The 25,135-nt window shown below is 49.6% G+C and overlaps 2 protein-coding genes across 10 annotated transcripts; one reads left to right on the top strand and one right to left on the bottom strand.

Annotated features, from left to right (window-relative positions):
- Window positions 1–77: 77 nt before the first annotated feature.
- Window positions 78–2,926, top strand: LOC134565031 (PDZ domain-containing protein 11-like). Of its 2 annotated transcripts, XM_063424393.1 has the most exons (6): window positions 78–294; window positions 408–491; window positions 975–1,031; window positions 1,285–1,383; window positions 1,469–1,529; window positions 2,183–2,926. In XM_063424393.1, exons 1-6 carry the CDS (start codon window positions 208–210, stop codon window positions 2,215–2,217), a joined length of 423 nt encoding a protein of 140 aa, XP_063280463.1. In that variant the 5' UTR covers window positions 78–207; the 3' UTR covers window positions 2,218–2,926. The 2 variants fall into 2 exon arrangements, with proteins under 2 accessions (XP_063280463.1, XP_063280464.1); XM_063424394.1 differs by lacking the exon at window positions 408–491 and having other exon boundaries at window positions 80–294.
- A 1,722-nt stretch (window positions 2,927–4,648) lies between these two features.
- LOC134564977 (ras-related protein Rab-6A-like) lies at window positions 4,649–24,502 on the bottom strand. Of its 8 annotated transcripts, XR_010083729.1 has the most exons (10): window positions 24,318–24,502; window positions 22,938–22,996; window positions 21,227–21,280; window positions 19,143–19,242; window positions 13,286–13,414; window positions 12,896–13,007; window positions 9,268–9,361; window positions 7,917–8,160; window positions 7,498–7,564; window positions 6,610–6,681 (listed from the first exon to the last, which is right to left on the bottom strand). XR_010083729.1 is itself a non-coding variant. In XM_063424316.1 (9 exons), exons 1-9 carry the CDS (start codon window positions 24,394–24,396, stop codon window positions 6,617–6,619), a joined length of 759 nt encoding a protein of 252 aa, XP_063280386.1. In that variant the 5' UTR covers window positions 24,397–24,502; the 3' UTR covers window positions 4,649–6,616. The 8 variants fall into 8 exon arrangements, 7 of the variants coding, with proteins under 7 accessions (XP_063280386.1, XP_063280387.1, XP_063280391.1 ...); XM_063424316.1 differs by lacking the exon at window positions 7,917–8,160 and having other exon boundaries at window positions 4,649–6,681; XM_063424317.1 differs by lacking the exon at window positions 7,917–8,160 and having other exon boundaries at window positions 4,649–6,681; window positions 13,286–13,391; window positions 19,147–19,242.
- Between the last annotated feature and the right edge of the window lie 633 nt (window positions 24,503–25,135).

The raw sequence follows: 25,135 nt of genomic DNA, 5'->3' as shown, positions 1-25,135 counted from the left end.
GGCGGGGCGGAGGCGGGGTCGCAGCCAATCGCAGAGCGGTGCGTCAGGTGGGGCTGGGTCAACCGAGGATGGAGGTGGGACAGCGCGAGGGGCGGAGTGAAGGGCGGGGCAGAACTAACCGCGTGCGGGTGTGTCAGGCGGGGCGCAGCTAATTGCAGCCCAGTGCGTCGCGCGCGGGGCGCGTCCTGGCCGCGGCGGAGCGGTAGCATGGAGAGATGGGTGCCCTACGATGACTTCCCGGTGGTTTTCCTGCCGCCCTACGAGAGCCCGCCCGCCTGGGTCCCGCCGCACGAGGTCAGCCTGGGACGGGGGGAACGGGGGGACAGCTCGGGGACGGCGGCCGCGGGGTCCCGCTGGGCGGGGAAGCCCGGGCCGGCCCCGGCTTAGCCGCCGCGCGTCCTCCGCAGCGCGTGTATCACCCCGACTACAACAACGAGCTCACGCAGTTCCTGCCCCGCACCATCGTCCTCAAGAAGCCGCCCGGGGCGCAGGTGAGGTGGGCGGCGCCGGCCCGGCGCTGCCTGGGCGCCGTGTCGCGTTCCTGGACGCGGTTCCCAGAGCGTTTCCTGGTAAAAAAGGTGCTGGGATTACGATATTCCCGACTGGCAGCGTCCTGGCACAGGGAAGTGCTGTGATAGGCGTGGGGCGGGCAGGGTGGCAGATTCCAGGGCGGTGGGCAAGGGGAGGGTTTGTTCCCGATGTGGTATCTTGGGATGTGCAGCTCCTGGAAGATGGGAGCAGGGGCCCTTCAGGTGTTCCCGGTGGCAGGAATTAGGAGAGAGGGCCTGGTGCTGCTGCCTGGCTGAGCACTGCAGCACCCATGCCTTGGATCCATCCAGGAGACAGAGCAGGGAGGAGGGTTCTGGGGAACTGGAAGGGCCCTGGACAGGGAGAAGAGTCCTGGGGAATGGAAAGAGACTTTGCCCAAGGGAAGGGTCCTGGTGACTGCATTTCCCTGCTGGTTTTTCCCACAGCTGGGCTTCAACAGCCGGGGAGGAAAAGCCTCGCAATTGGGAATCTTCATCTCCAAGGTATGTCCGTCCTTGTCCTATTCCCGCCCGGATCCCGCCTGTGCCAGTGGGAGCAGCTGAGCCAACCGGGTGTGCAGGGAGGCTCTGGCTGCCTTAGACCCCCTGACCTTGGGGTTGGGATTTGCCATAAAGTCCTCAGAATATCCTGCACCCCTCCCCGATCTCTTCCCAGCCCCTGGAATTGCTCCCCGGGGCAGTGTGGGAGGGGAGCTGTGTGAGATCCACTGCTGCCATCCCTGCTCTCCCTTCCCAGGTGATTCCCGACTCAGATGCTCACAGGGCTGGGCTGCAGGAGGGGGACCAGGTGCTCTCAGTGAACGATGTGGATTTCCAGGACATTGAGCACAGCAAGGTGAGCACTGGGATGGGGAATCCACCTCCTTCCAGGCTCTCAGCCCAGCACAGAACTCATGGAATGCTCTTTCCTTGTTTTCTAGGCAGTGGAGATCCTGAAGACAGCACAGGAGATCACAATGCGTGTCCGGTACTTCCCCTACAGTAAGTGCCCAGTTCTGGAATGCTCCTTGGGAAGCAAACTTCCATAAATCCCTGCCCATTCCACCTGAGTTTAGCAGCCCAAGGTCACTGACTGTTGATTTGGGATCAGGCACTGCATCAGGATGAGGCCTGGCCTCATCTGCCCACATAAGAAAACTCAGAGAGCAAGAAGGTGGGATGGTTGGGGAATGGAAAACAATTTAGAGCTCATAAATTTAAGCTAATTATCCTTGCATAACATAGGAATGAGCTCTGGCACAAGTGCCAATGGTGGATATCCCTCCCTAAGGATGTTTGAACTGTGAGTGAAGGGAAGGACTGGGTTCACTCCCAGTTTCTGCTTCTGCACCCATATAGTTCCAAGATTTAAGGGATAAAAAAAGTGAGAAGTCAAGCCAAACAAGGATTCTTCATAAAATGGAAAGTGGCCATGAAGAAGAAAAAAAAAGGAGTAGGGGAGGAGGGGGTTTCAAGCAAATCATTCCAAACAAATAATTTTGTTCTAAATGCCCTAAAATCACTTGAAATGACTGGTGGGGGTGCACTTTTAAAGCCAGAGGGTCTCAAACACTGCCTCCACTTGGGAATGTGTGTTTTCCTGAACATTTTGGGTAATTCCCCCTGGCTATTCTCTCCTTGTCCTTCCCTCCCAGATTACCAGCGGCAGAAGGAACGGACAGTTCACTAACAGGGAACTTCATCCTGCCAAAACCTCTCCACTCCTTTTTCCCAGCGTCTGAGATGACTCCATGTTTCAGCTTTCACTGGAGGCACTACTGTCCTGCACAGCATCAGCTCTTTCCCACATGAAGAGATGCCAAGGGGCTCATTTGGCTGGAAAATGGATGGGGATTGAGGCTGTGCTCCTGGGAATGGATGTTGGGGAAAAGCTGGTGTGAAGTAGGTCCTGGGGGGCAGCTGCTCCAGCAGGATCCAGGTTTTAGCAAGACCTTAAGTGAGTTCTGGGCTGGTTCTGGATCCCTTGATCCTGGATCCCTGGTTGTTGAGCATTCCTGAGCAGAGCAATGGGCATTGTCCTCCAGGAAATTCACCTGTTCCACTCTCTTGTGCCATGGAATTCTTTCCTTCTCTGTCCTATCTCTGCTCTGCATTTCTGGGTTTGCTGGGAACTCCAGGAGTAAAATCCAGCCCCAGTCCATGCACAGCTCTGGCCGTTGGTGTCTCTGCTGATAAAACCCCCACAATATAGGGCTGGGATATTTGGAAATGTTAATTACCAAGGAAACATGTTAATTATCAGCAAATCCAGGGGCAAATGCCTGGTGGGATCACATTGTAATGGCTTCAGGACAGCCCTGGCTCTGGCCTTCTCTTCCTTGTGGTGTTTTCCTCTTTTTCTGTAAAAACAATCAATAAATCAAGTACAGCAGCCTGAATTGAACTTATTCCCACTCAGGAAGTCTCTGTAGAGGTTGGGATGTACCCACCATGAGCACCATTCCAAGGAAATGCTGGGACAAGGCCCAGCTCCAGTCACCCTTGCAGCCTGCAGGAGAAAATTTGAGATCTGCAGCTGTTTCAGGGGCTTTTTCCATTGGCTCTGCTGTAAATCAGCCCCTGATTAACCTGGAGTGTGTTCCAGCAGTGCCGGGAAGGAGCAAGGCAGCATTTTGGCTGTGGTAGCACCAGCACAACTCCAGGAGCAGGGCAGGACACTGAGCCAGGCTGGGAGCGAGAAAAAGACACTGGAAAAGAGGTTTTCACTCAGAATTAAAAATTAGCTTTTCCACCAGGGGAATGAACATCCTTGGAAGCCCCTGCAACACCCTGAGAAGGGGAAGGAGACCTTTTGTATCACCTCTCTGGTCTCACACTGGTTTTCCAGAATCTCTGTGTTCCATGGGGAAAGAGGAGCTCTCTCCACAGGGAGCTGCAGGTACAATTTCAACGTTGAATTTGTCTCCTGCTTCAGAGCATTCCCTTGCAGGAGCTCCAGGAAGGTCTCCCTTGCCCTGGGCAGTTCCTCCCAGGGAATGACTCAGGTGTTTTCCTGCTGACCTGGCTGACAGGAAAGTGGATTGTTTCCCAAGGTACATTCATGTCTTGGGTATGTTAACTAGCAAAGCATTAAGACCACCAAAGTAGAGTAGTTGCTGATTCCTGGTGGGAAAACAACAGCCCCAGCAACACTGGATCTTTTTAGTGACTGACAAAACTGAGATGAGAGGCACAAATTTATAAAATCATGGAATGGTTTGGGTGGGAAGGACCTTAAGGATTATCAAGTGCCATCCCCTGCCATGGGCAGGGACACCTCCCACTATCCCAGGTTGCTCCAAGCCCTTTCCAACCTGGCCTCAGACACTTGCAAGGATGAAGGAATCACTGCCAGGGGTTCAGGCTGCAGGGAAGCAGCACTGGCAGAGGTCCTGCAGGTCCTTCTGGAGCAGCAGGATCAGTCCCAGCTGTGTTGCAGGGCAGGCCTCACCTGAGGGCTCCAGGAGCCACATGCTCCTGGCTCCATTGAGTCATGTTTGGATCCATAGGGTCCTGTTTTTATCCCAAAACAGGGATTCTTCCCAAGCTTTGATAACCTCCTCCAGGGCTGAGATCATTGAAGCATGTCCAGCCCTAACCCTCAATGAGGAAATTCCACCCACAAGTCACTTGTCCTTCCAACACCTGGACATCACTTTCAGCTGCTCAATTTCTTGGATTAAATCTCTTTTTTTTGCTGATTAGGGTTGAAAGTAACAAAGATCAAATGTCAGAGACTGCCTGAGAAAATTGTTACATATTCCACATTTTGCAACAATGTCAGCAGTCTCCTCTTCCTCTGTCCTTCCCCCTCCTCCTCCATCCTTTTTCCCTCCCTCCCTCCCTCCCTCCCTTTCTCATTCTGTCCCTCCTTCTGCTCCATTCTTCCTTCCTCCTCTGTCCTTCCTTCTCCATTCCTCCACCTCTGTCCCTCCTCCTCCCATCCTTCTTCCTCATTCATCCTTCCTCCTCTTCCTTCTTCTCCATTCTTCCTCCTCCTCTGTCCTTCCTTTCTCCTCTATCCCTCCTCCTCCATCCCTACTCAGGACAGGAATGTCACACCTCAGAGCAAACCCCTTTTAGCCCCCCCCCCGCCCCCATGTGTCAGCAGGAGAGTGCAGTGTTGGTGAAATAACTTTATTTATTTCGTGATACACTGTGGCTGTGCCACACAGTCCTTACTCAGAGTTACAGTCACACTTACTACAGCTACAAGACAGCAGGGCTGGACACACGGCAGGAACACATCCAGAAAAACAGTGGGAAGGGAACTATTGGATTCCACTAATTACCCCCTGCCCCATAATTGGGGTCTCCCCCTCCCGCCCCAGTCCGTGACTCGAACAACACGAAGGGACAGCAGAGCTGCCTGTGAGGAGGGACAGCAACACCTGTTCTACAGACACGGACACCGACACCAGTAATTCCCACAATGGGCTATGTACAGGGAACGGGATCAGCTTCCCAAGGGGCGGAGAACAGGGAGTCACATCCCAGCTTCCTCCTGCAGCCAGCTTGCCCAGAGGGGAAGGGACTCTGGGGACCTTGGTGACCTGTGGCCAGGGCTGCCACATCCCAGCCCAGGGCTGTCCCTTCCCGCCCTCAGGTGCACACACGGTGTCAGGGACTGAGGGACACCCTGCCAGGGGATGGGAGGGAGTGTCACTGACCCTCCCCCACCGTGGTCACACTGTGGTCACTGTCCTACCACAGCATCTTCCGTGTCACGCAGGCCAGGTGGGGAAAGGATAGTAGAATTCTCCTCTCTGCCAACTGACAAACTTTTTGTGGACCCCAAACCCCAGGAAATCTCTGAAAAGCTCTATGAAATGATTCAAAACCAGAGGCTGGGGGAAAGGAAGCAGTTCCCAACCTCCAAGGTTGGGGAGTGACACCAGAATTCCCTTCAGCAGTGTCCAACCCTCCAATCCTCCACCCACTGTGACAGGAATTCCCTGCCACTGCTCCCCTCAGCTTTGGCAAAGGTTAAAACTCCCCCAGGAGCGAAACGGCTTCTGGTCCCACCCCAGAGCTCTGTTCCAAGGGCAGAGGCAATGGGAATGATTCCATCAAGCAGCAACCTGGCAATGAGAGTGGAATGTTGCCCTTCCCTCTGCTGTGGCTCTCCTGCTCTGCATGAAGCAGCTCCTGTGATGAGGAATAGGAGAACAGAGATCAGGGAAGGAGCCTGAGGAGCATCCATGACTCCCAGGGCAGATATTGCCCCTGAAGTGATGGATACCAGGTCACTGTTTGCTTCCAGAATCCCTGAGGATTTCTCCCCACCCAGCTTCAGGCTGCAAAGCCTCTGTTCTCTCCTCCTCCCCCATGTCTGCAGCCAACACTCATCCACATCCTCTGGATTGGAAGAGATTCCAGCAGAGGGGAGCAGGCTGTGGGATGTCCTTGCTACACAAATGGGAGCAACAAAGCCAAAGCTCTCAGAGTTTGGGGCTTTCCAGGGCCCTGTGTGACATGAGGGGCAAAACTGGGAAGTTGTGAGCAAGAGTCAGCCAGGATCATCCATGGAAAGGAGAAACCAGGGAGCTCATGGGGTGTGTGCCCTGCGGGAAGTAAAGCCTGGGAACAGGGAACCTGCAGAGTCCAAAAAGGCAAGTCCAAGTGAGTGGTTTAAGTTTAAGGAGCAGCCTTTTACCAGAGGAAGTGGGGATGCAGGACAGGGGGCTGGAGAGGGCAGGGGGAGGATGCAAGGCAGGAAGGAAGGTGGAAAACCCACCCCCCAAAGCTTCATTTTTGTCTTCCCTAACTTGGCAGCTTTTCCATGGCATTCACAAGGTACATCTGAGCAGGGAGGCTCCAGGTGAGAAAGGGAGGAAGAGAGAGAGAGAGGGAGAGAGTGTGAAGGGCACCGTGGTGCCAAAGTGCAACAACATAAAAAAATAAAAGACAGGACACTCATTCTGCACTCAGGGTTCAAACCATGCAGTGAGAGGGACATCTGGGGCTGCTCCCCACCAGTACACAGGGATTTGCTTGCTTAGGAATGGTTTTCCAGCCCTAGAGGGGTGGCAATGAGCGGGATGTTCTCCAGGAGCCTGGCCAGGCAAGGGTGCTGCTGGCAGGGGCTGTTAGCAGGAGCACCCGCTCTCCATGACTGGCTGCTCGGGGGGCTTCTCTAGTTTGATGTCAATCACTGCAGGGACAGTCAAGGAATCACCTAGAACAGGATCTGGAAGGGTTGTTTGGTGTCTCTCCATGGCCTGCCTGCACAGGGTAACTGCAAAGCCAGGGACGAGGTGAGACCTTTCAGAAGATGGACAAAAATAGTAATAAACTCCGGTGCTTTAAAGCTGTGGAAATTCCAGTCTCAGTTCAAGTGGAGAAGCAAAACTTGTGCCGGCCATTAGTTGTGCACATTTATATCTGGCCCACAAAGTCATACAATCCCAGGATGGCTTGGGTTGGAGGGATCTTAAAGATCACTCAGTGCCACCCCCTGCCATGGGCAGGGACACCTTCCACTAGCCCAGGTTGCTCCAAGCCCCATCCAACCTGGTCTTGGACACTTCCAGGGATCCAGGGGCAGCCACAGATTCTCTGGGCACCCTGTGCCAGGGCACCCCCACCCTCACAGGGAAGAATTCCTTCCCAATATCCCATCTCACCCTGCCCTCTGGCAGTGGGAAGCCATTCTCCCTTGTCCTGTCACTCCAAGCCATTGTAAATATTCCCTTTCCATTTTTCTTTTTGGCTTCTTCAGGTCCTGAAGGCCTGAATTAGATCACCCCAAAGCTTCTCTTCTCCAGCCTGAACAATCCCAATTCTCCCAACCTTTCCTCATGGCAGAGCTGCTCCATCCCTCTGCTCACACTCCAACAGCTTCACGCCCTGTTTCAGCCACATCCCTGCAAAACCCCAGTAAGGCCCATCCCCACAAGGTGCCAAAGAAAGTCAGTAAGCCCAACTTAACACCAGATAAATGCCCAAATCCATGGGAAAACAAGGATACTGTCTTCTTTGCTCTTCTCTGGTGTGCTGTCCATCCCAGGTAAGGCAGCAGCCACACGGCGGAAAAGCTGGAAAGCAGCGAGAGAAGCTCAAGGCTTGTCAGAAAAAAGTTCCTGTTAAAAACATTGTTTTACAGCAGGACTTGGAGTCTGAGTTGTATGAACTCATAAAGTGGGTACTTTAGTAGGCAGAGCAGTGATCAAAAATGCCATGAGAATTTTATGTAGGAAATTTTACGGGTTTTAAAGAACTTATATAAAGTTATATTTATATAACTTTATAACAAGCAGGAACAGTTCAATAAACAGTTCAATGCCTACAAAAAAACCAGTTTTATTTTACCTGTTCCTGCTTGAAGAGAACATGGAATTAATTAGTAACATTCTTCCAGGGATTCATGGAACTCCCTCCTGCACTCACCAAACATCATTTACCATGTCCAGCCTCTGCTTGTGCACACAGGGTGCACATTTGGGGATTTCTGATCACTCAGCTGGCACTGAATATTCCTCTGTGGAATAACTGAGCTTTTAGAGCCCAGCCCTTCAGGTCAGTCCTGCTGCCAAATAGCCATTCCTCAGCAGAAGTGCTGGTTCCAAGGAGCTGCAGTTACACTGGGAAGGATGTGCTGGAGCTGGGAAGGGCTATGATAGCCCCAGAAAACCTGGAAAATGGGTTTGCATCATTCCTCAGTCAATGTTTGGAGCTCACCCTGCTGCCCTCACACAGCGCAGACACTGCCAGGTTGCTGAACTCTGCTGCACCAAACACCAGAGAAATCCCTGCTGATGATGATTTCCCTCCCAGCAGCTCCTCAGCCACCCCTCCAAAGGGTGTTCCTTGCAAAACCAAGGTCCCAGTGAGGTGCTGGAGTTTGCAGCCTTCAAATCCCAGCTCTCCCCACAAATACCCGCTGGGCAAAGAAGGCAACAAGAGTCAAAATCAAACACTAAAGTGGGTTCAATCCAGAACAGCCACAAAACCCAAGCCCATAGCCTCCTAATCCCACTGTGAGGTTGTACCAAGCTGCTGGTGTGAAGCAAACTCCTGAGGATGTTTCCCAATTTCCTCCAGAGCTCACAGCTCTTTATTCCAAGCTCTGTCATATCCAGAACAATCCCTGAACCAGTGGAGAGGGGAATCACAAGCAAGAGGCAAAGGGCACAAGCAGAAATCTGAGAAATTCTGCTTAAAACAAAAATTTAAAGGTTATTTTGCTGTTTGGTTGATCAAACACTGGCACCTGGACGGTCCCTATCCTTTGAGATATACCAAACTCAGCTGGAGTCAGCTCTGGGCAGCCTGCTCTGAGCAGGAGGGTTGGAAGGGGTGATTTCCAGAGATACCTTCCAACCTCAATTCTTCTAAAATATTTCAAGATTCTCTGGCTGGCAAACAGAAGGAGGAACTTCTACTCCAGTGTATCAGCAGAAACAATTCTCCCCACTGATGTCAGCAGTGATTTCAGCAAACAGTGCATCGACTGTGAACCAAACCAAACCAAATTCCAGCTGACTGGCTGCACAAAACAATTTTTCCTCTTTCCCATCCCTCAGCACATTCTGGAGTGAGTTCTCCTTTGTTTCAAGGTTTAGCTTTGACAGGGAATCATTGACTTAACAGGAAAGGAACTTGCACTACATAAACCAAGAAACATCACAGGGGCTGGCATTAAACAAGAGGAAATTCCTGCAGGATCACAAACACACCCTCTAGCAGACCCAGAGCAGTGAGGGACAGATTCCTGACTGAGAACACAACCTGGATGTACCTGTTTCACATTGTAGCCAGTCTTTGCACTGGTCTCAGTGAACATCACATTCAGCTCTTTGGCTCTCTGTTCCCCTTCCTCTGTGGTGATTTGCCTGCACAAAGGTGGAAAAGAGACACAAGGAACAGAAGGGAGAGTTAGAGATGGCTGGGAGTGAGTTGCTGCTCCCCCTCCAACAGGGTACAGCCCACCTCAGGACCCTCGAGGCTTCACCACCCCCAGGTCTTTCAGTTTGGAGTGAAACCACCTCAGGGAAGCTCCACAGGAAACACCTGGAGTTTTGGCAAATGAGCAGCACAGGATGAAGCTTGTGCAGAACATCTGAGCCTCATCCACAGCATTCCAGGGAAGGAAAAATCCCCATACCCACAAAGGGAGTTTCCCAAATCGAACAGAGGGAATATTGTGAGGTGACACAAAGACTCCAGAAAGGCTCCAGCAGCAGGGACAGTGCAGCAGCTTGGGGACAAGCACCTGAAATTGCCCCTCTGAGCCCCACTCCTTGTCCCATTAAGTCCTGCTTTAGCACTGCTTTCAACACACAGCATGTTCAGCTCTTGGGCTTTTCCCTCACCTTCCTCTACAGAAACCTGTCTCCAGTAATGAGAACAAATCACAGCACAGAAAAACCAAACCAAAGCAAGAGTCCAAAAATGAGAGAAAGAAAGCTGCAGGGAGAAAAAAAAAAAACACAACAAAAAACCCCCACAAAAAACTCCAAAAACAAAACAAAAAAAACAGCCAGCAACTGAAGCAACATTGAGTGGACTGAAACACTTACCAGGCTGCACTGAACAGGAACAGGGCTATTTTTAGTGTTGCTTTTTGGCCTCAGAACTTGCCTCATCCCTGGTTTTTATCAGAGGATGAATGGCTTCCCTGTATTCTGCCTCAAAAAATGTCACCTTTGTGACACCAAAGGTGGCTTTGTCCAGCCTTATAGGCCCAGAATTTCAGCCTCACACAAATCCAACTCCCTCTGAAAAGAAAGGCAAGGCAGCTCCTGTTACTGACACCTGGATATTCTACTCCCAATCATTCCAAATTCCAGCCCACACCAGGACTACTGTCTGTCTTGGTTTGGAAAGACAGGTATCTGTCAGGGAAAACTGGAGTTTCCCTTGGAATGGAGAATGTAAAGCCCCTTCCCTCCAAATTATAACAATTTTGCAATTAGGATCTTTCAGGCAAAAAATATGGGAATAGGACTAACAGTTCTTTACTAGGAATAATAAAAAAAAAACCAAGCAAGCAAACAAAAGCCCTAGAAAACCCTGAGTCAGGAATACGATCTGACACCCTGTTGGCCAGGGTGTTGGAAACAGTCCAAATAAGTCGTCCTGGAGTGACAGATGTGGTTCTGTTGAAGTAGAGATGATCCTGAAGTGGCAATGAGTCCGGTCTTCCTCTGAGAATCCAGTGGAAAAGAGGATGCTTTGCTGTTCTGAATCTCAGGTTTTATCCAGGTAGGAATGCTTGGCTCCTCCCACTGGGTGGAGCATCTCACAATGGATGATGTAATTTTATCAGTCATGTGGTGAGCCTTAATGGCTCATTAACAGCAGATATCCTCTTGGAGGGAGGATGGGTCATAGAAGAGATAAGGAACATTGCTCCTCTGGTTTTAACAGCTGGCCCATTAACAGAAGGCCTCCACCCCCTCCCTCCTGGAGTTACAAGAGATAAAGGAAAAAAAAATCTCCCCAACTGGTTTCAACAGATGAAATAGAATACACATTTTTTGGTTACATAACCCAAGACACTGTCACATTCAGCTCCCAAAATAAGAATTTCCAGAGCTGCATGAACTTCAGCTGTAGCTGCTTCAAACAATTTTCTGGTATTTTTAATTCTTCCAGCAGTGCCAGGCCAGCTGTTGTGTACCATCAGGAAATACTCCAAGGCTGAAATGATCCCATTGGGCTTTCTAGTTTCATATGAAACTGGATTTTGAGAGGAATTAGAAATGCCAGGCTAGTCAGTCAGGGAGCTGCAGTTATTCCCAGCTCCCAAGAGAGCATGGGAGAGGCTCAGTGGTCAAAATCCAGAGCTGGCTCAGGGAAAACATCTTGGATTTTGTTTTTGTGAATGATTTCAGGGACAGACCATGAGTTCATCACACATGGAATTCTAAAGCAAAATTAACTGTACATGTTTTTATCGCATTCCTGAAGCTCTGAGCACCAAGTTTTAGGAACATTTACAAAGTGCAAGGCACAGGACACCTCAAAATGCTGCTCAGTGAAGTGGGAAAAGCCAAGTAGAATTATTCCTGCTGGGCATGAAAACTAAAAACCTGCAGGGCAAACAGCCAGAGATGTTGGGACACAAAACCACCAGAATCACAGGAGAAAATCCATATCACAACGCATCCTGAAGGAATGTGTAACTGCAGGAGTGAGTAAAGCAGGGGTAAGAATTTAAAATGTGGGAATGTCCCACAATGGAACACTCAGATCACTCTGCCCATCATCCCAAGAAACAGACTGAACAATGATATTCAAATAAAAGCCAAGATTTTGCTGAGAAAACATTAATTTCATCTATAAATTGTTCTCCTTTGATCAGGAAAATCTTGTGAATAGCCAAAGTACAAGAATATGATTTTTTAAGACTATTTTGCTGCAAGATCCAGGTAGTTCCCAGTTCTACCTCCCTGATGTGATTTTCTGTGCATCAGATCAAAACCCCCCCCATGGTTTCAAGCCCTCACACATTCCCTGACACCCAAACCCCTCATTTCTGGGGTGTGTGAGGATGTTTCAGTTGGAAGGGTTGGAACTGCCTGGTTCACTCCATCTTCCCTTTGCCAACTGCTTCTGGCACCACCCATTAAAATAAAAACCTTTCCTTATCTACACTGCTCCTGATACCTTCCTAAGGAACAAAATTCTCTGAAAATATTCAACAAAATTATTGTTAAATCAACAATCCAGAGAAGGATTTGAAATAGGATCACAAAGTAAAGCCTGTGCTCTTCTAAGAACACATTACATTGGTTATTTTGGTTGATGTGCTGTAGAATTAAGAGTTTTAAAGCAAAATGTTTTATGGTACCTCCCAAAACATTAAGTCTGTGTCATTTTAGGAGTCTAATTAAAGTTTTGGGTCTCTCTTTGGGGGAAGTTTGGGGTTTGCTAATCAGGTTTCCTTTCACATATCCACAAGCTCAGTGTGTGTTATGTATGACATAAAATTTATACTCAGAAAAATTCATACTTTTAGATCAATCTTACAAAAGTGTGTTGTATCTTAATGAGAAACTGTGCCATGAACTTCCAGCTGCACGTGCAGAGTGTGAGGGAAATTGGTGGAAAATAGTGAAAATCAGCTGATTTCCCTGCTTTTACAGGCAGCTTTTAGCCTTTACCTCAGTGTGAAAAGGAAAATCAGAATAAATACCACACTGAGAAAACAGTGCAGAGCCACTTAAGTAATTTTTTTAGGTGGGTTTGTTTTAAATTATTTGTTGGACAGCAAAGGGAATAACTTTTGCTGAAACCAGAAATGAGAATTTCCTGACAAGCAAACAATGTTGTGTTTAAAACCAAGCCTTGTTTTAAGCCCAGACTGGCCCCAGTCCTTGGTGGCTCTGGGCAGGGCAGCAGGGCCCAGTTTCCTCCATTACCTCTTGTCTGCCAGGTCGGTTTTGTTCCCCACCAACATGATGATGACATCACTGCCTCGCTCTGTCCTGACGTCATCAATCCACTTGGATGTTTGCTGGAAAGAATTCAAGTCTGCAGGGAAGAATGAAATAGCAAAGCTGAGGATAAAACTCCTTTATGACAGGGAAAATGCTTCACTTGGACTCTGGTGCTTCTCCAAACGTCCCCACCCCACATCAATTATTTCCCACCCAGACGAGAAAACAAGGAAGAGGGGAAAACATTTCTGATTTTAATGATGTTTTTGCAGAACTTGTGGTTGTAACTTCTCAGTTCTGCTTGTGTGGGGTGTTTCTAACAAGGACACAGAAGAGCACCACTCCCCTGTGCTGTCACCAGGCCCCACTCACTTGTGATGTCATAGACCACGACGGCGATGGTGGAGTCGCGGATGTAGCTGGGGATGAGGCTGCGGAACCGCTCCTGCCCCGCTGTGTCCCAGAGCTGCAGCCGGACCTGCTGGGGCCAGCCCGGCCCACCAGGGAGAAGAGAGAGAGCAGGAAAACCCTTTAGGGAAAAGGCCACTTCCACACCCAACTGCAGCAGCTGAGGTGACTTTGTCATCTCGCCCCAAATCCAACCACAGCAGTGCTGTTTCCTGGATCTGTTTGCAAAGTGCTTTTAATTCCCTCCTTCACTTGCCTGGAGATCCTGCTATTCCCAAACTTCTCTAGGATTTGGCTCCCACCTCATTACTGGGGGTAGCCAACAGTACAGCACTGTTCTCCCAGGATTATGGATGGGATCTCCACAGGACTCATAGCCTGGAGCATCTTTGATCAAAGCTTTTGGGGAAATTCCCACAGGGCAGACACCAGGCAGGAAAACAACATCCAACCTCCAGCATGGAGCATCCATGTGATGGCAGTGGGGATCTTCATGTGATATTGAAGCAATGATAACTTAAATTCCAGCAGAAATGAAAGCAAATGTTACACACTGCGGGGTTCAGGTGGTGCAAAGGACATTGGGTTCTCCCTTCCAGAGCAGCACAGGAGTCACAAAAATGCTGGGCCAGGTAGAGTTTGACCCCAAACACAAACTGTTATTATTGTATATTATTATATATGACAGCTCCAAGGTCTGGGACTGGCCTGGCTGAACCAGCACTGCTCAAAAACTCCCCAAACACTCCAAATAAAAAGCTTTCCACACTGGGAGTACCTCCTTTTCCTTCGCCCCACAGTGCCTGAAAACAGGATTGCTCCTCATTCCCAACAGTTTTATGGAGGCACCCACTGGTTCCCAGTTTACAGCCACAAATAATCCCAGCAGGGAGGCAAAGCACTGGTTAATGAGGAAGCTCATCAAGGAAAAAGCAGCTTCCTCAGGACCAATCATTGCTTGTTTAGAAGAGTAAGAGAAGCTGATAAAGCACAGTGCTGCAGCCAGATTGAAAACAACATCTTTACATCAGGGAATGTCGAGCTGATGCCCTGGGGCTTAAGGAAGGTTAGGGTTTATAGTTAAAGCAATTAGCTTTTGCTTCATTTTGAAGGCAGACGATTACAGGAGCAGAAGTCAGGGTTCTTCTCTATCCCAGGAAACTCAAGGTGACAAACTGGGAGCACCTGGGCAGTGTCACAGCAGAGCTGAAAGATCAGGCTTATGCCAACAGCTCCTGGACTTCCCAAGCTTCCACAGGACAATGCTGTTACACCGGAATATTCACCATGAACATTCATCCAGGTGGTGACTGAACCACCCCAAACCTTCAGACTCACAGACAAAAGGCAACTGGAGGAAGCACCACAGAGCTGGCCCAGGTAATTTGTTTAATTTGTTAAATTCATTAAACTAGTTTAATTTGTTATTTCTGCAGGGTAATGCTCTTTGAGGGAAGGTCTCCAGTGAGCAGGTACCACACAGACACCCCTGAAGTGACCCAGGTTTGCTGCATTTCTGCAAGGCCAGGTTTGTGCGTACCCATTTTAGAAGGGAAAATACAAATAACCACTGTGGGACACCAGGAATGAGCCCAGCCTCCCTTAGGAACAACCTTCTGGAGGGGCCTGAGCTGAGTATGGACTCCCCTCATGGATCTCTCTACTTGCATTTTGGGATGTCCAGCACATGAACAATAACTAAACAATTTCATTGTCCCCCAGAGGTACCTAAGCATGTCCCTTCTGCAACACAAAAAAACTTTAAACCTCTCAGTCACTAAGAACAAAATTAAATTATCTGCAAAGATCAGCCCGTTACTGAAGAATGATGAGATCAACTGTCACTTAATTTCTTCTGACATGGCTGGGAGCTGTTAAGAACAGCCTGGACTGGCAAAATATTTCCAGCTGCCTGGATAAACAGCATCCTGTACCTGTACAGTGGGAAAAATTATGCCAAGCTGTGCATCCTGCCCTGCTGCCTCAGCCAGAATCCCCAGCACAGGCCACCACCTGCACATCTCTGTGCTCCACAAACAGGCCAGTTTGACATCATTTGCACCAAACTAGGAATTCCCCCAGAATTCTCTCCAGGACTCGGAGAAATGCAGGGAAATTATTTGCGCTGAATAGTGAGGATAAATCACAGCCTATTATTTGTTAAGCACTTCAGTCTAGCAGAGTAAAACAAATGCCTGGTCCTCACTCTAAACTTGTTTGTAACAGAATAAACCTGAGCCAGAGCTTTTCTACCTGTGCTGTTTTCTTCACTGAAATTTATATAAATCCTGATACTGTAGATTAACAAAGCCCCCACCAGATCAAGTGAAATCAATAACAAGGAGTTACAATGAAATAATTCTCTTCATAACTTCCTATCGTGTATTAAAACATTCATGTCAAGAGTTACAGAGAATTTCCCTCTAAGCTTGTTTGTTCTTTAGAAATTGTGGCTGTTGCATCTCTCCTCTTTCAAAAGTTCTCTCATGAGTCTCCCAGTTTCTTTTCCAACAAAATGGGAATACTGAATCCTCCTAAGTCACTCCACAGCTTCTGTTTAAAAGGGTCTTGTCTTATTTTACTTACTCTGACAACATTGCTTGGGCACCTTGTTGCATTTCTGTGAAATGGTATGCTCTGTGTCACCCCTCGAAAGTGTACAGTTTATTCCAAATCTGTAACCCTCTCCTGAAGTATCATGTATCTGTAATTCCATTGGCCCAAGTCCTTTTCCGTGCCCATTTTGAATCTCCCTCTTAAGCTGTGCAGGGAGACGAGAAGTCTCTCTTGCTCTCTCAGGCTCCCCGCCTATTGCTCCTGCTCCCCTGCTCCCTACCCCCTCTCTCTCTCCCCCTCCCTTCCCCTCCCCCCCTCCCTTTTTTCCCTCAGAATCCATGCTGCTCCCCGGCGTGGGACCCTCAATAAATCCTCCTCTAACTAGCACCCCCAGAAGCCGTGTGGAGCCTCATTGTCTGCCTGCTGCCACCAACGAACCCACAGCCTAGGGGAGCCCTCCAGGGAATCCCCCTGGGGGACCCCCCAAAACACACTGCAACAAAATGGCGCTCTCAACGTGGGGCTCGAGCACTGACAACCCTGAGACAAAGATGGACCACCGCACCACCGGCACAGCGCAGAACCCCGCGGCACACCACTTCAGCGTCATCTCCGGCACTGCGGAGAGGCCGTGTGCAGAGGCCCTGCGAGATATCACGCCGCCGTCCCATTACCGCCAGCCGGCGCGAGCCTGGGTCCTGGCCCCTGCGAGCCCTAGCCCAGCGGGACCTCCGCCGCAGAGCGGGCCCGAGACCTGGCGCGGTGCAGACTTGCCACTGTGCATGCGTGCGCCCCGGCACCCAGAGAGGCCATGTGGAGCACACCTGGCCTGCTTCCCGTGGCACCGTTGCTGTGGTGACGAGGCCGAGCCCGCCCTCCCCCCGCCCGGTGGTGGGGTGGGGCCCTGCAGAACAAGCAGACCGTGCAGACCGTAGAGCCCGAGCAGCCAATGCCCTGGACAGCGGCAAAAAGAACCGAAGCCCACCTGTTTCAGAGAGAGAGCCACCAGAGAAGGAAAAAGCAGTCTTCAGCTTTGCCCAAGCCCCGCACCCGCCAAAACTGTTTTTGTAAATTCTGTGACCTCCTTCCTCACTCCCTCCTCCCCTCGCTGCTCCTTCTCCCTAATCCACCTTCCCCTAAACAAAGCCCCGGTAGTCCACCCCGTCCTGCTAAGCCCGGCATAGCAGCCACATGGCTAACATGGTCACGTGCCCCCCCTCCAGCTCCTAGTTCCCACCTTCTGCTTTCCAAGTCCCACAGGGTAGAGGCTAGAATTAGGGAAGAAGCTAAGAAACCAAAACCCAAAGCTAAGGTAAATTTGTAATATCAGTTTTAACAGCCTTGCATATTCATTGAATTGTGAATTCTACTTTACGATCTCCTTCCCCTGCTATTCCAAGAGCAGGATGTTATCCTCTGCAATCCATACCCCATTTTTCCTTTGTTGGGTAGTTCACTGGGAGCAACCCACCCGAGGGCACAGGGTACCCCAAAAAGGTTTTTCTTTCACAGAGTCCCTGGCTCCCCATAACCTCCCCAGTTGCCAATCCCTATCCACTTGTTCCAGCTGAAAAGAGCTCATCAGATAGAACTTTTATTTTAAAACCCTCTAACCTTTTTGTCATTTTTACCCAATACCTGTCTTCTTTCCATCTCCCTCCCGTCCCCATGGAGTAGTTTTTACAATTATGCTTTTCTAGTTAAGGGTGTGTTCATATCGCAGATTGTCCTGCTTTCAGTTTTAGAAAGCAGAGGCCTCTCAGGTCACAAGGGTAGATCCAAGGAGAAGCAGTTTTTGATTGTTTCTTTAATAGTGAGGGTTCAGATAGTATTAGACTGCTGAATGAAGATCACTGTTGGGTTTATACTGTCCTCAGTGGGTTCTGAGGGTGACTGATAACCTAAAATGGTGTCTGGGAAAGTATTTTGATGGTTTTTGTGGTGAATGCTCCCTGAGTATAGGTAGTAGCTGAAGCCAAATTTTCTTTTTTCTTTTTTTTTTTTTTCTTTTAACGACCTAAAACCAGGGGTCTTCTGGGTTAAACCGGTTGGAAAGTGAAAGTAGTGGTAAAACTCAGATCCAAGAGTAAGGATCTGAGGCCGCACACGTGCCTGGAGTCCAGGGGGCTCCAGGTGATTCCCTGTCCCTGAGAGGGGGAGCAGAAGTCAGTGCCATAGCCTAGAACTGGGGGCTGTGGTGGTCCGAAAAAGCCAGTTGGAAAAGGTTAGACACCATTGGGCCAGTCACACTGAAAAAGGCCAATCCCAAAACTCTCATATGAGCTTAGTGCTGAAGCACTCGCTCATGCTTTTAATTCATCTAAAATCTTCAATATGAACCCACATAACCTGTTTATTACAACTAAATGCTCATTTTTATAGTCAAAAGTCAAATAGACTGTTCACAGTGTATTCAATTTAAAACATAATCCTCACTGTATTTATTTTTGTGCTGCAAAACTGTGTAATTACTGCCTCATTTGTAAATTGTTAATTGTCATATTTCTCTTCATCTTTTCTTTCTAACGAAAAAAGGGTGAGGTGTTGCATTTCTCTGAAATGGTATGCTCTGTGTCACCCCTCGAAAGTGTACAGTTTATTCCAAATCTGTAACCCTCTCCTGAAGTATCATGTATCTGTAATTCCATTGGCCCAAGTCCTTTTCCGTGCCCATTTTGAATCTCCCTCTTAAGCTGTGCAGGGAGACGAGAAGTCTCTCTTGCTCTCTCAGGCTCCCCGCCTATTGCTCCTGCTCCCCTGCTCCCTACCCCCTCTCTCTCTCCCCCTCCCTTCCCCTTCCCCCCTCCCTTTTTTCCCTCAGAAACCATGCTGCTCCCCGGCGTGGGACCCCCAATAAATCCTCCTCTAACTAGCACCCCCAGAAGCTGTGTGGAGTCTCATTGTCTGCCTGCTGCCACCAATGAACCCACAGCCTAGGGGAGCCCTCCAGGGAATCCCCCCAGGGGACCCCCCAAAACGCACTGCAACAGCACCTGAAGCTCTTACTTGTATAACCTCTCTCCTTACCCAGAAATGAAAAAGAAAAATAATTTTGAAGTTAGAAAAATAAAAAACAAAACTGAAAAACAGTAAAGCTTTCCAAAGGCTACTAACAACCAGCATAGACACTGGAATTCCCAATCCCTCCCAACACCCACAGTTGGCTGACGGGCTAATTTAGCTCTTTTTGGGTACCACCACCACTTCCAGAGTAAAGATATGTGTTAAAAGCAAGGTCCCTGCAGACCCTGGACTCAATACCTACTTGCCATGTCAAAGACAATGAGAGCCACAGCAGAGTCACAGATGGAGCTAGGAATGAGGAACCTCTCCTGGCCGGCTGTGTCCCACAGCTGCAGCCTGATCTGGGAAATGGAAAAATGTAGGGGAAGGGGAACAGCAGGAAAATGGAGAACAAAACCAAAACTTAAATTAAATCTAAATAAATAAATAAAAATAAGTTGCAAAGCAAAACTAAGGCAACAAAAGGAAAGTTCAAATGGAACAGAAATGTGAAAAGAGGCAGCGACACTTCCCGAGGTCTGTGAGCATCCCTCCCTCCACAAACCCAGGAATATCACACACATGCCAACACCAGAAACCAGGAGAGCCCTAAATCCCTCCTCACGGCACCAGCTGACAAGGGAAATGCACAGCCAGGCCTCAAGGATCCTGCCAGAACAGCCACACAAGCAGCTGGCCAGATGTGGGACTCCTGACCCTAAGGACCATCTCAGCCCGGCCTGGATGATCCCACTGGAAAACTAGAGCAACCACCCTCCAGGCTGGCTTCTCCTGCACTGCAATCCAACAAGGCTGGGAAGGTATGGACACACAGAGGAGGAAGAACTGCTCAGTCTGTCGGGAATGAGGGGAACTGGCACATGGATGTGGCTCCTGACAGCCAGGACTGAGGATGGGGCTTCTGATGGCTCCAGCTCACTTAATGCCACACATCCCAGTGCTGGAAATGTCACACAGCTGCCCTTCCTGGGAGATGGTTTTAAAGAACCAAATTCCACATGTATTTCATGGAATCCCAGAATGGTTTGGGTTGGATGGGATCTTAAAGCTCATCTCATTCCACCCCTGCCATGGCCAGGGACACCTTCCACAGGACCAGGTTGTTCCAAGCCCCATCCAGCCTGGCTTAGGACACTACCAGGGATGAGGATCCCTTTGGCTGGCTTGTCCAGGCCATGTTTAGAGCTGAGTGACGGAGCACAGGTACAATTTCAGGATACATTATTTGCTGTAAGGCCATATCAAATCCACCAAAGCACACATCCCAGCTGGAGACTCAGCATTCCTTGTTTCCAGCCCAGAAATCAAAGCCTATTGCAAAATCCCACCTCTGTTACTCGAACAAGCTTGATGGGCTCTGTGGACCACTTACATAATCAGGAAAGCTCACAGCATTCCAACATTGGGAGCAAAATGGGATTTTCTGGAGAGCAGGGCAGCAGGTGAATGACATTCTGATTTACACAACCATGAGAAACCCACACTACTATAACAGCACACAGGCATCCACAGGTGTCAAGCAGCATTCCCAGGATCTTTGCCTTAAACAAAGCTTAAGGAAGGGCTTTTCTAAGAGGGAATCATTGGTAAAATGGCAGAGAAACTCTCAGGAAACTCAGCACACACACTGGGAAGAGAGTTCTTTGGAAGCAGCAGGCCCAAAGCTCCCCATAAGTGTTCCCTGCTCCCCTCACAGCTCTGTCACACTCCTCACACAGCAGCAAAATGGGAAAAAGGCAAATACTGGCAAAACACGAGCAAACCCACAAATAGTGAGAGGAAATCCAGGAGAAGGGAGTGAGAGGTCTCTGTGCAAACAGGAATCTCATGCAGGCTAAATCCCAATTTGCTTTATTGCAGTAGGTCAGAGCTCTGTTACCAGAGCTTCCTAGGAGGAGGAACAAGGTCTAATCATGAAGGACTTCAAGACTTGGAACACCAACTCCTTGGCTTTTTATTGGCTTCAGGAGCTGCACTGGATGAGCCATGTGGGTCCTTTCCAGCTCAGAATATTCTGTGGTACCTGAGGTCTGCTCAGCCCTTTTCATCCTGACAATCCCAGAGGCAGAGCTGCAAATTCAGGGAGCAAACTGCACTTAAAGCAGCTCCATACAACAGGCAGCACATTCCCTGAGATGTGGCCATTATACAGCCCCAATTTGCCATGGAAGATTTTGACTTCCTGATAGAGGTATTAGATCTTGTACCAGTGATATGATTCAACCAAGGTTGGTTCTCTGGAGGCCGCTGGGGGATTCCAGCAGCTGCTGGAAGAAGGGCCAGGGGGAAGTGCCCTCCCAGCCATCCCACCCCTGCCCCACTCACTGTGCGGTCCTCCAGGTACATTGTTTTGGACAGGAAATCAATTCCAATGGTTGCCTGGAAAGAGGAGAAGCATTAGGAGCTGTGACTTGCCTTCCTGCATCCCCTTTCTGCACAAACTCTCAGAAATGTTCACAAACTTGTTACAAAGCTGGTGATTTGGCTTCAATTGCCTTCAAGTGAGGTGATAAAAACAAAGCAATTTAGGGATCTGCACCAGCTGCATTTCACAGCATTCTTCAACACTTTTCAGCTCCACAAGAACCTCTGAGTCTGGATTTTAACCTCAGACATTCCTGTATTTCCACACAGATCATATCTGAGCTGGCAGCTCCTTCTGGCCTGCCCCAATTCAGTCTGGTAAGAATTATCTTTTTAGAAATACCCAAAAGGTAGAACAAATGAGATCTACAAAATATGGGCAACTGAAAGCTAAAAAGCCATGTTTATCCAGGCCTTTCCACTTCAGAATGTGCTGCCCTTCCAGTGACATTCAGCAGCTGCATTTCCTAGGCAGGTCTGCATCCACTCCCGTTCCCATTGCTACAGCAATTCCAGCACAAAGGCATTTAAAATAATGAACTCAGGTGCACTCCCAGGCACTTCAATCAAGGAGCTATCCCAGCCCATCAGAACCCCAGGAAAGAGGAGAGAGCTCCTGATGTAACAGATTTTAGTGTTTTAGGCAAATTATCCCCACTCTTAACACACACAGCTGAATGTGTACCACTGGATAATTGGAAAAGAGCAACAGAGTCAGTTTTGGGAGGGAGAATTTATTTCTGGGAGGTCTATTTTCCACCCAGGCCATGGTTTATAACAACTACAATAAGCAATAAATAAATCTATGAGAGCATCTTACAAGAGTCAGGAAAAGAAAGGAAGCACAGGAAAAGAAAAAACACAGGAAGCACAAGAGGATCTAGTTCCAATGAGTGACTTATCCTCAATTTCAAATGACCCCAATCTAAACCAGTAACTCTTCCAGGCTGAATTAAAAGATAAAGCCCTAATCTCATCTGCTTTACAGATATTTGATATTCCCATTAAATAACTCTGAGTGCTTTTGATGCAATTAATTCTTCCCCAAACCTTCAGGCCTCTTACACATCTGCAGCCTCTTCATCCCCACCCCCCTCTTTGCCTGCCAAGACTTTCCTGGATTTTCCTATCTTTAGTCCTTTAGTCAAAAAAATAGTAATTAAAAAATTGAAAGACAAAATATACCAAGCTGACTTCTGGCAGATCCATCTACACACTCCAAATTCAACTATTCTGACTGAAATGGAAGCTCTAAAGATAACAGAGACTAAGAATGTCAGAAGATGTTGGGTTTTTTATTCATTCTCCATTTCCTGAGGCTCCCATATCCATCACCAGAAATCCTGACTAGCATCCTCCCATAAAACAATGTTCTCCCTATTTTCCTCAAGGCTTCTCACAGGATCTATCCCACATCCAAGGAGATCTACCCCACATCCAAAGGAGATTTAAACCTTGCTGCCTTTCTGGACACTGCACTTCCTGACATCACACTACATGCTTTGATTTAATCATGAAGCTCCATCTCCATCTCACAGCACATTTTAACTTTTTATCTGATCTTGAACTGACATCTCATGGAGATATGGGCTCCCAAGCATCTATCTGAACAGCAGGGAATACATTTATCCCTAAATATGTATTTAAAAAGCAAATAAATAGTACCACATACCTGGTAAGTGTTGTCAAAACTGTCATACATAAACCTGGTGATCAGGGAGGTCTTCCCAACTACAAGAGAAGAGAAAAATTACTTTCAAGCAGCAGTGAAAAAAAAAATTAGCGCTGCTTTGGGAGTGGCACTGATCTGACGGCAGCTGCCAATCTCAGGCCATTCCAGCTATAACTTCCTGGGAAATAGCCAGCTGGAAATTTCAGTCCCAAAATGACAGGCAGATCAATCTCTGCAGGTCCAAAATGAATCACGGTGATAACCTGGCTCTCAAATCAGGTATGTTGATAACAAAGAACTGGTGGTTTGCTTCGGGCAAGCAATAAATCTGCTTTGTTACCATGTTCTGCTCCTTATGTGATCCCCAAGTCTGGGACATAAACATCAAACCAAAGCAGGTGATATCCCAGATGCTGTTCTGCTGCCTCTGGCTACATGGAAAAGCAACATTCCACACTCCCATCCTTCCTTTGTAACAAGATTTCAGATACAGAGCAAACTCTGGTGGTTTGTTTCAAAACTTTAAATTTACATCTCCAAATATAATCAAGAGACAAAGTGCAGAACTGACAAGATCTGAAAAACAAAGATAAAGCTCCAATTCTGGCTCAGGAAGCTGGAAGAAGCCAAGAAAAAATTAAAGGACATGGACAGAAGAGGAGAGAGGAATAAATTTCCGAAAAAGGTTGTGAAATTAAGAATATTGGAGAGGGTTAAAAACAGATTAGACAAATGTCTATCAGCAGCAATGTCAATCCTGTATTGGAAAGGCTGGGAAATTAGAAAACTTCTGGAAATCCCTCCAAGACCTCCAGTTCTGGGCTTGAGGAGAAGGTGAGGAGTAATAACCCCACGATGGTTTGGGTTGGAAAGGACCTTAAAGCTCATCCAGTTCCACCCCTGTCGTGGGCAAGGACACTTTCCACAGTCTAGGTGGCTCCAAGCCCTGTCCAACGGGCCTTGGACACTCCCAGCGAGAAAACAGCACGATTCTAAGGAAAATACACAACTCATCCATCTATTCCCAGGGAAGGAGCACAAAAGGAAGGCCATTTGAGGCAAAACTAAACCCCCGCGGCTGGGAGGGGGGCGGCGGCCAGGAGGGCAGCGCAGCCGCCGGGAGCCCCCGCGGCTCTGGGGCCGCCTCCCCGCACGGGCTGCGGGCGCACTGCGGCCCCAGGAGGGCGGAACGGAGTCCCGGGGCCCGCCAGACCCGCCCGCGGAGGCCTCAGGCCAGGCTGCCCCCCCCCCCGGGCCCGGCGGGCCCCACCAGGCCCGAACCGCGTCCCCCACGCCGGGCACAGCGCGGCCTCGGCCCCGCACGGCTTCGGGCGCTGCCCCCGCCCCGCCGGCCCCTCCCGGTTCCGGCTCGTCGCTCACCGCTCTGCTCGCCCAGGAAGACGAGCTTGAACTTCCTGAGCGGGTTCCCGAAGTCGCCGCCGCTGCCGGGCGCGGACATGGCGGCGCGGGGGGGCCGAGCGGGAGCCGTGATGGGGACAAGGAGACAGCGCCGAGCGCCCCGGTACCACGGCCTCGCACGTCACCTCCGTCGCGTCACCGAAGGCCCGCCCCAAGGGGAGGCGCGTTGCCATGGCGACAAGAGGCGGGGGAGGGGGATACTACCATGGCAACGGCGAGGGCCGTGCTGCCGGGGAGGGCGGTTGCCATGGCGACGGGAGGGGAGGTTGCCGTGGTGATGGGGAGGGCGGTTGCCGTGGCGACCAGCAGCCTTTAGGGTGAGGATATTGCGGCTCGTAGGGGGATGTGCCCAGGCTGTAGCGGAGATGTTGTAGCGGGATTCGAGCCGGCTGTACCGGAACGCATCCGGCTGTAGCTTGGCTGGACCCCTCTGTACTGGAGATGGTTGTAGCAGAATGGGTCTGGTTGTACCGGGGGGGGGTTGTGCTGGGATTGGACCCAGCTGTTGCAGGATGGGTCCAGCCGTACCTTTGATGGGCCCAGCTGTACCAGGGATGGGCCTGGCCAGGACTGGCTGCACCAGCTCCTGTATCACTTCATCCCCCCCTGCACAAAGGCACTGTCTGCTCCCCCCACCACAACACAGAACCTGCACCAGGCCACCGGGTGGGTTTATTGGTATCAATGTCACATTGCTGTGCACAGCACGGGCAGGTGACAGCCACGCTGGTGACGCACTCAGCCGAGGCCATCGCACCTGCCCTGTCCCTCTTCTGGCA

Source organism: Prinia subflava, assembly GCF_021018805.1.
Source record: "Prinia subflava isolate CZ2003 ecotype Zambia chromosome W unlocalized genomic scaffold, Cam_Psub_1.2 scaffold_31_NEW, whole genome shotgun sequence".
In the NCBI taxonomy this organism is placed as follows: domain Eukaryota; kingdom Metazoa; phylum Chordata; class Aves; order Passeriformes; family Cisticolidae; genus Prinia; species Prinia subflava.
This window is presented reverse-complemented; position numbering and strand designations above follow the sequence as displayed.

Excerpts from the sequence above, each read along its gene's own strand:
- LOC134564977 (XM_063424316.1), bottom strand. The coding sequence starts at position 24,396 with ATGTCCGCGCCCGGCAGCGGCGGCGACTTCGGGAACCCGCTCAGGAAG. Across the intron at positions 21,281-22,937 it reads GTTTTGACAACACTTACCAG|GCAACCATTGGAATTGATTT; the intron begins GTATGTGGTACT and ends TCCTCTTTCCAG. Across the intron at positions 19,243-21,226 it reads TGTACCTGGAGGACCGCACA|ATCAGGCTGCAGCTGTGGGA; the intron begins GTGAGTGGGGCA and ends TCCATTTCCCAG.
- LOC134565031 (XM_063424393.1), top strand. The coding sequence starts at position 208 with ATGGAGAGATGGGTGCCCTACGATGACTTCCCGGTGGTTTTCCTGCCG. Across the intron at positions 295-407 it reads CCTGGGTCCCGCCGCACGAG|CGCGTGTATCACCCCGACTA; the intron begins GTCAGCCTGGGA and ends CGTCCTCCGCAG. Across the intron at positions 1,032-1,284 it reads TGGGAATCTTCATCTCCAAG|GTGATTCCCGACTCAGATGC; the intron begins GTATGTCCGTCC and ends CTCCCTTCCCAG.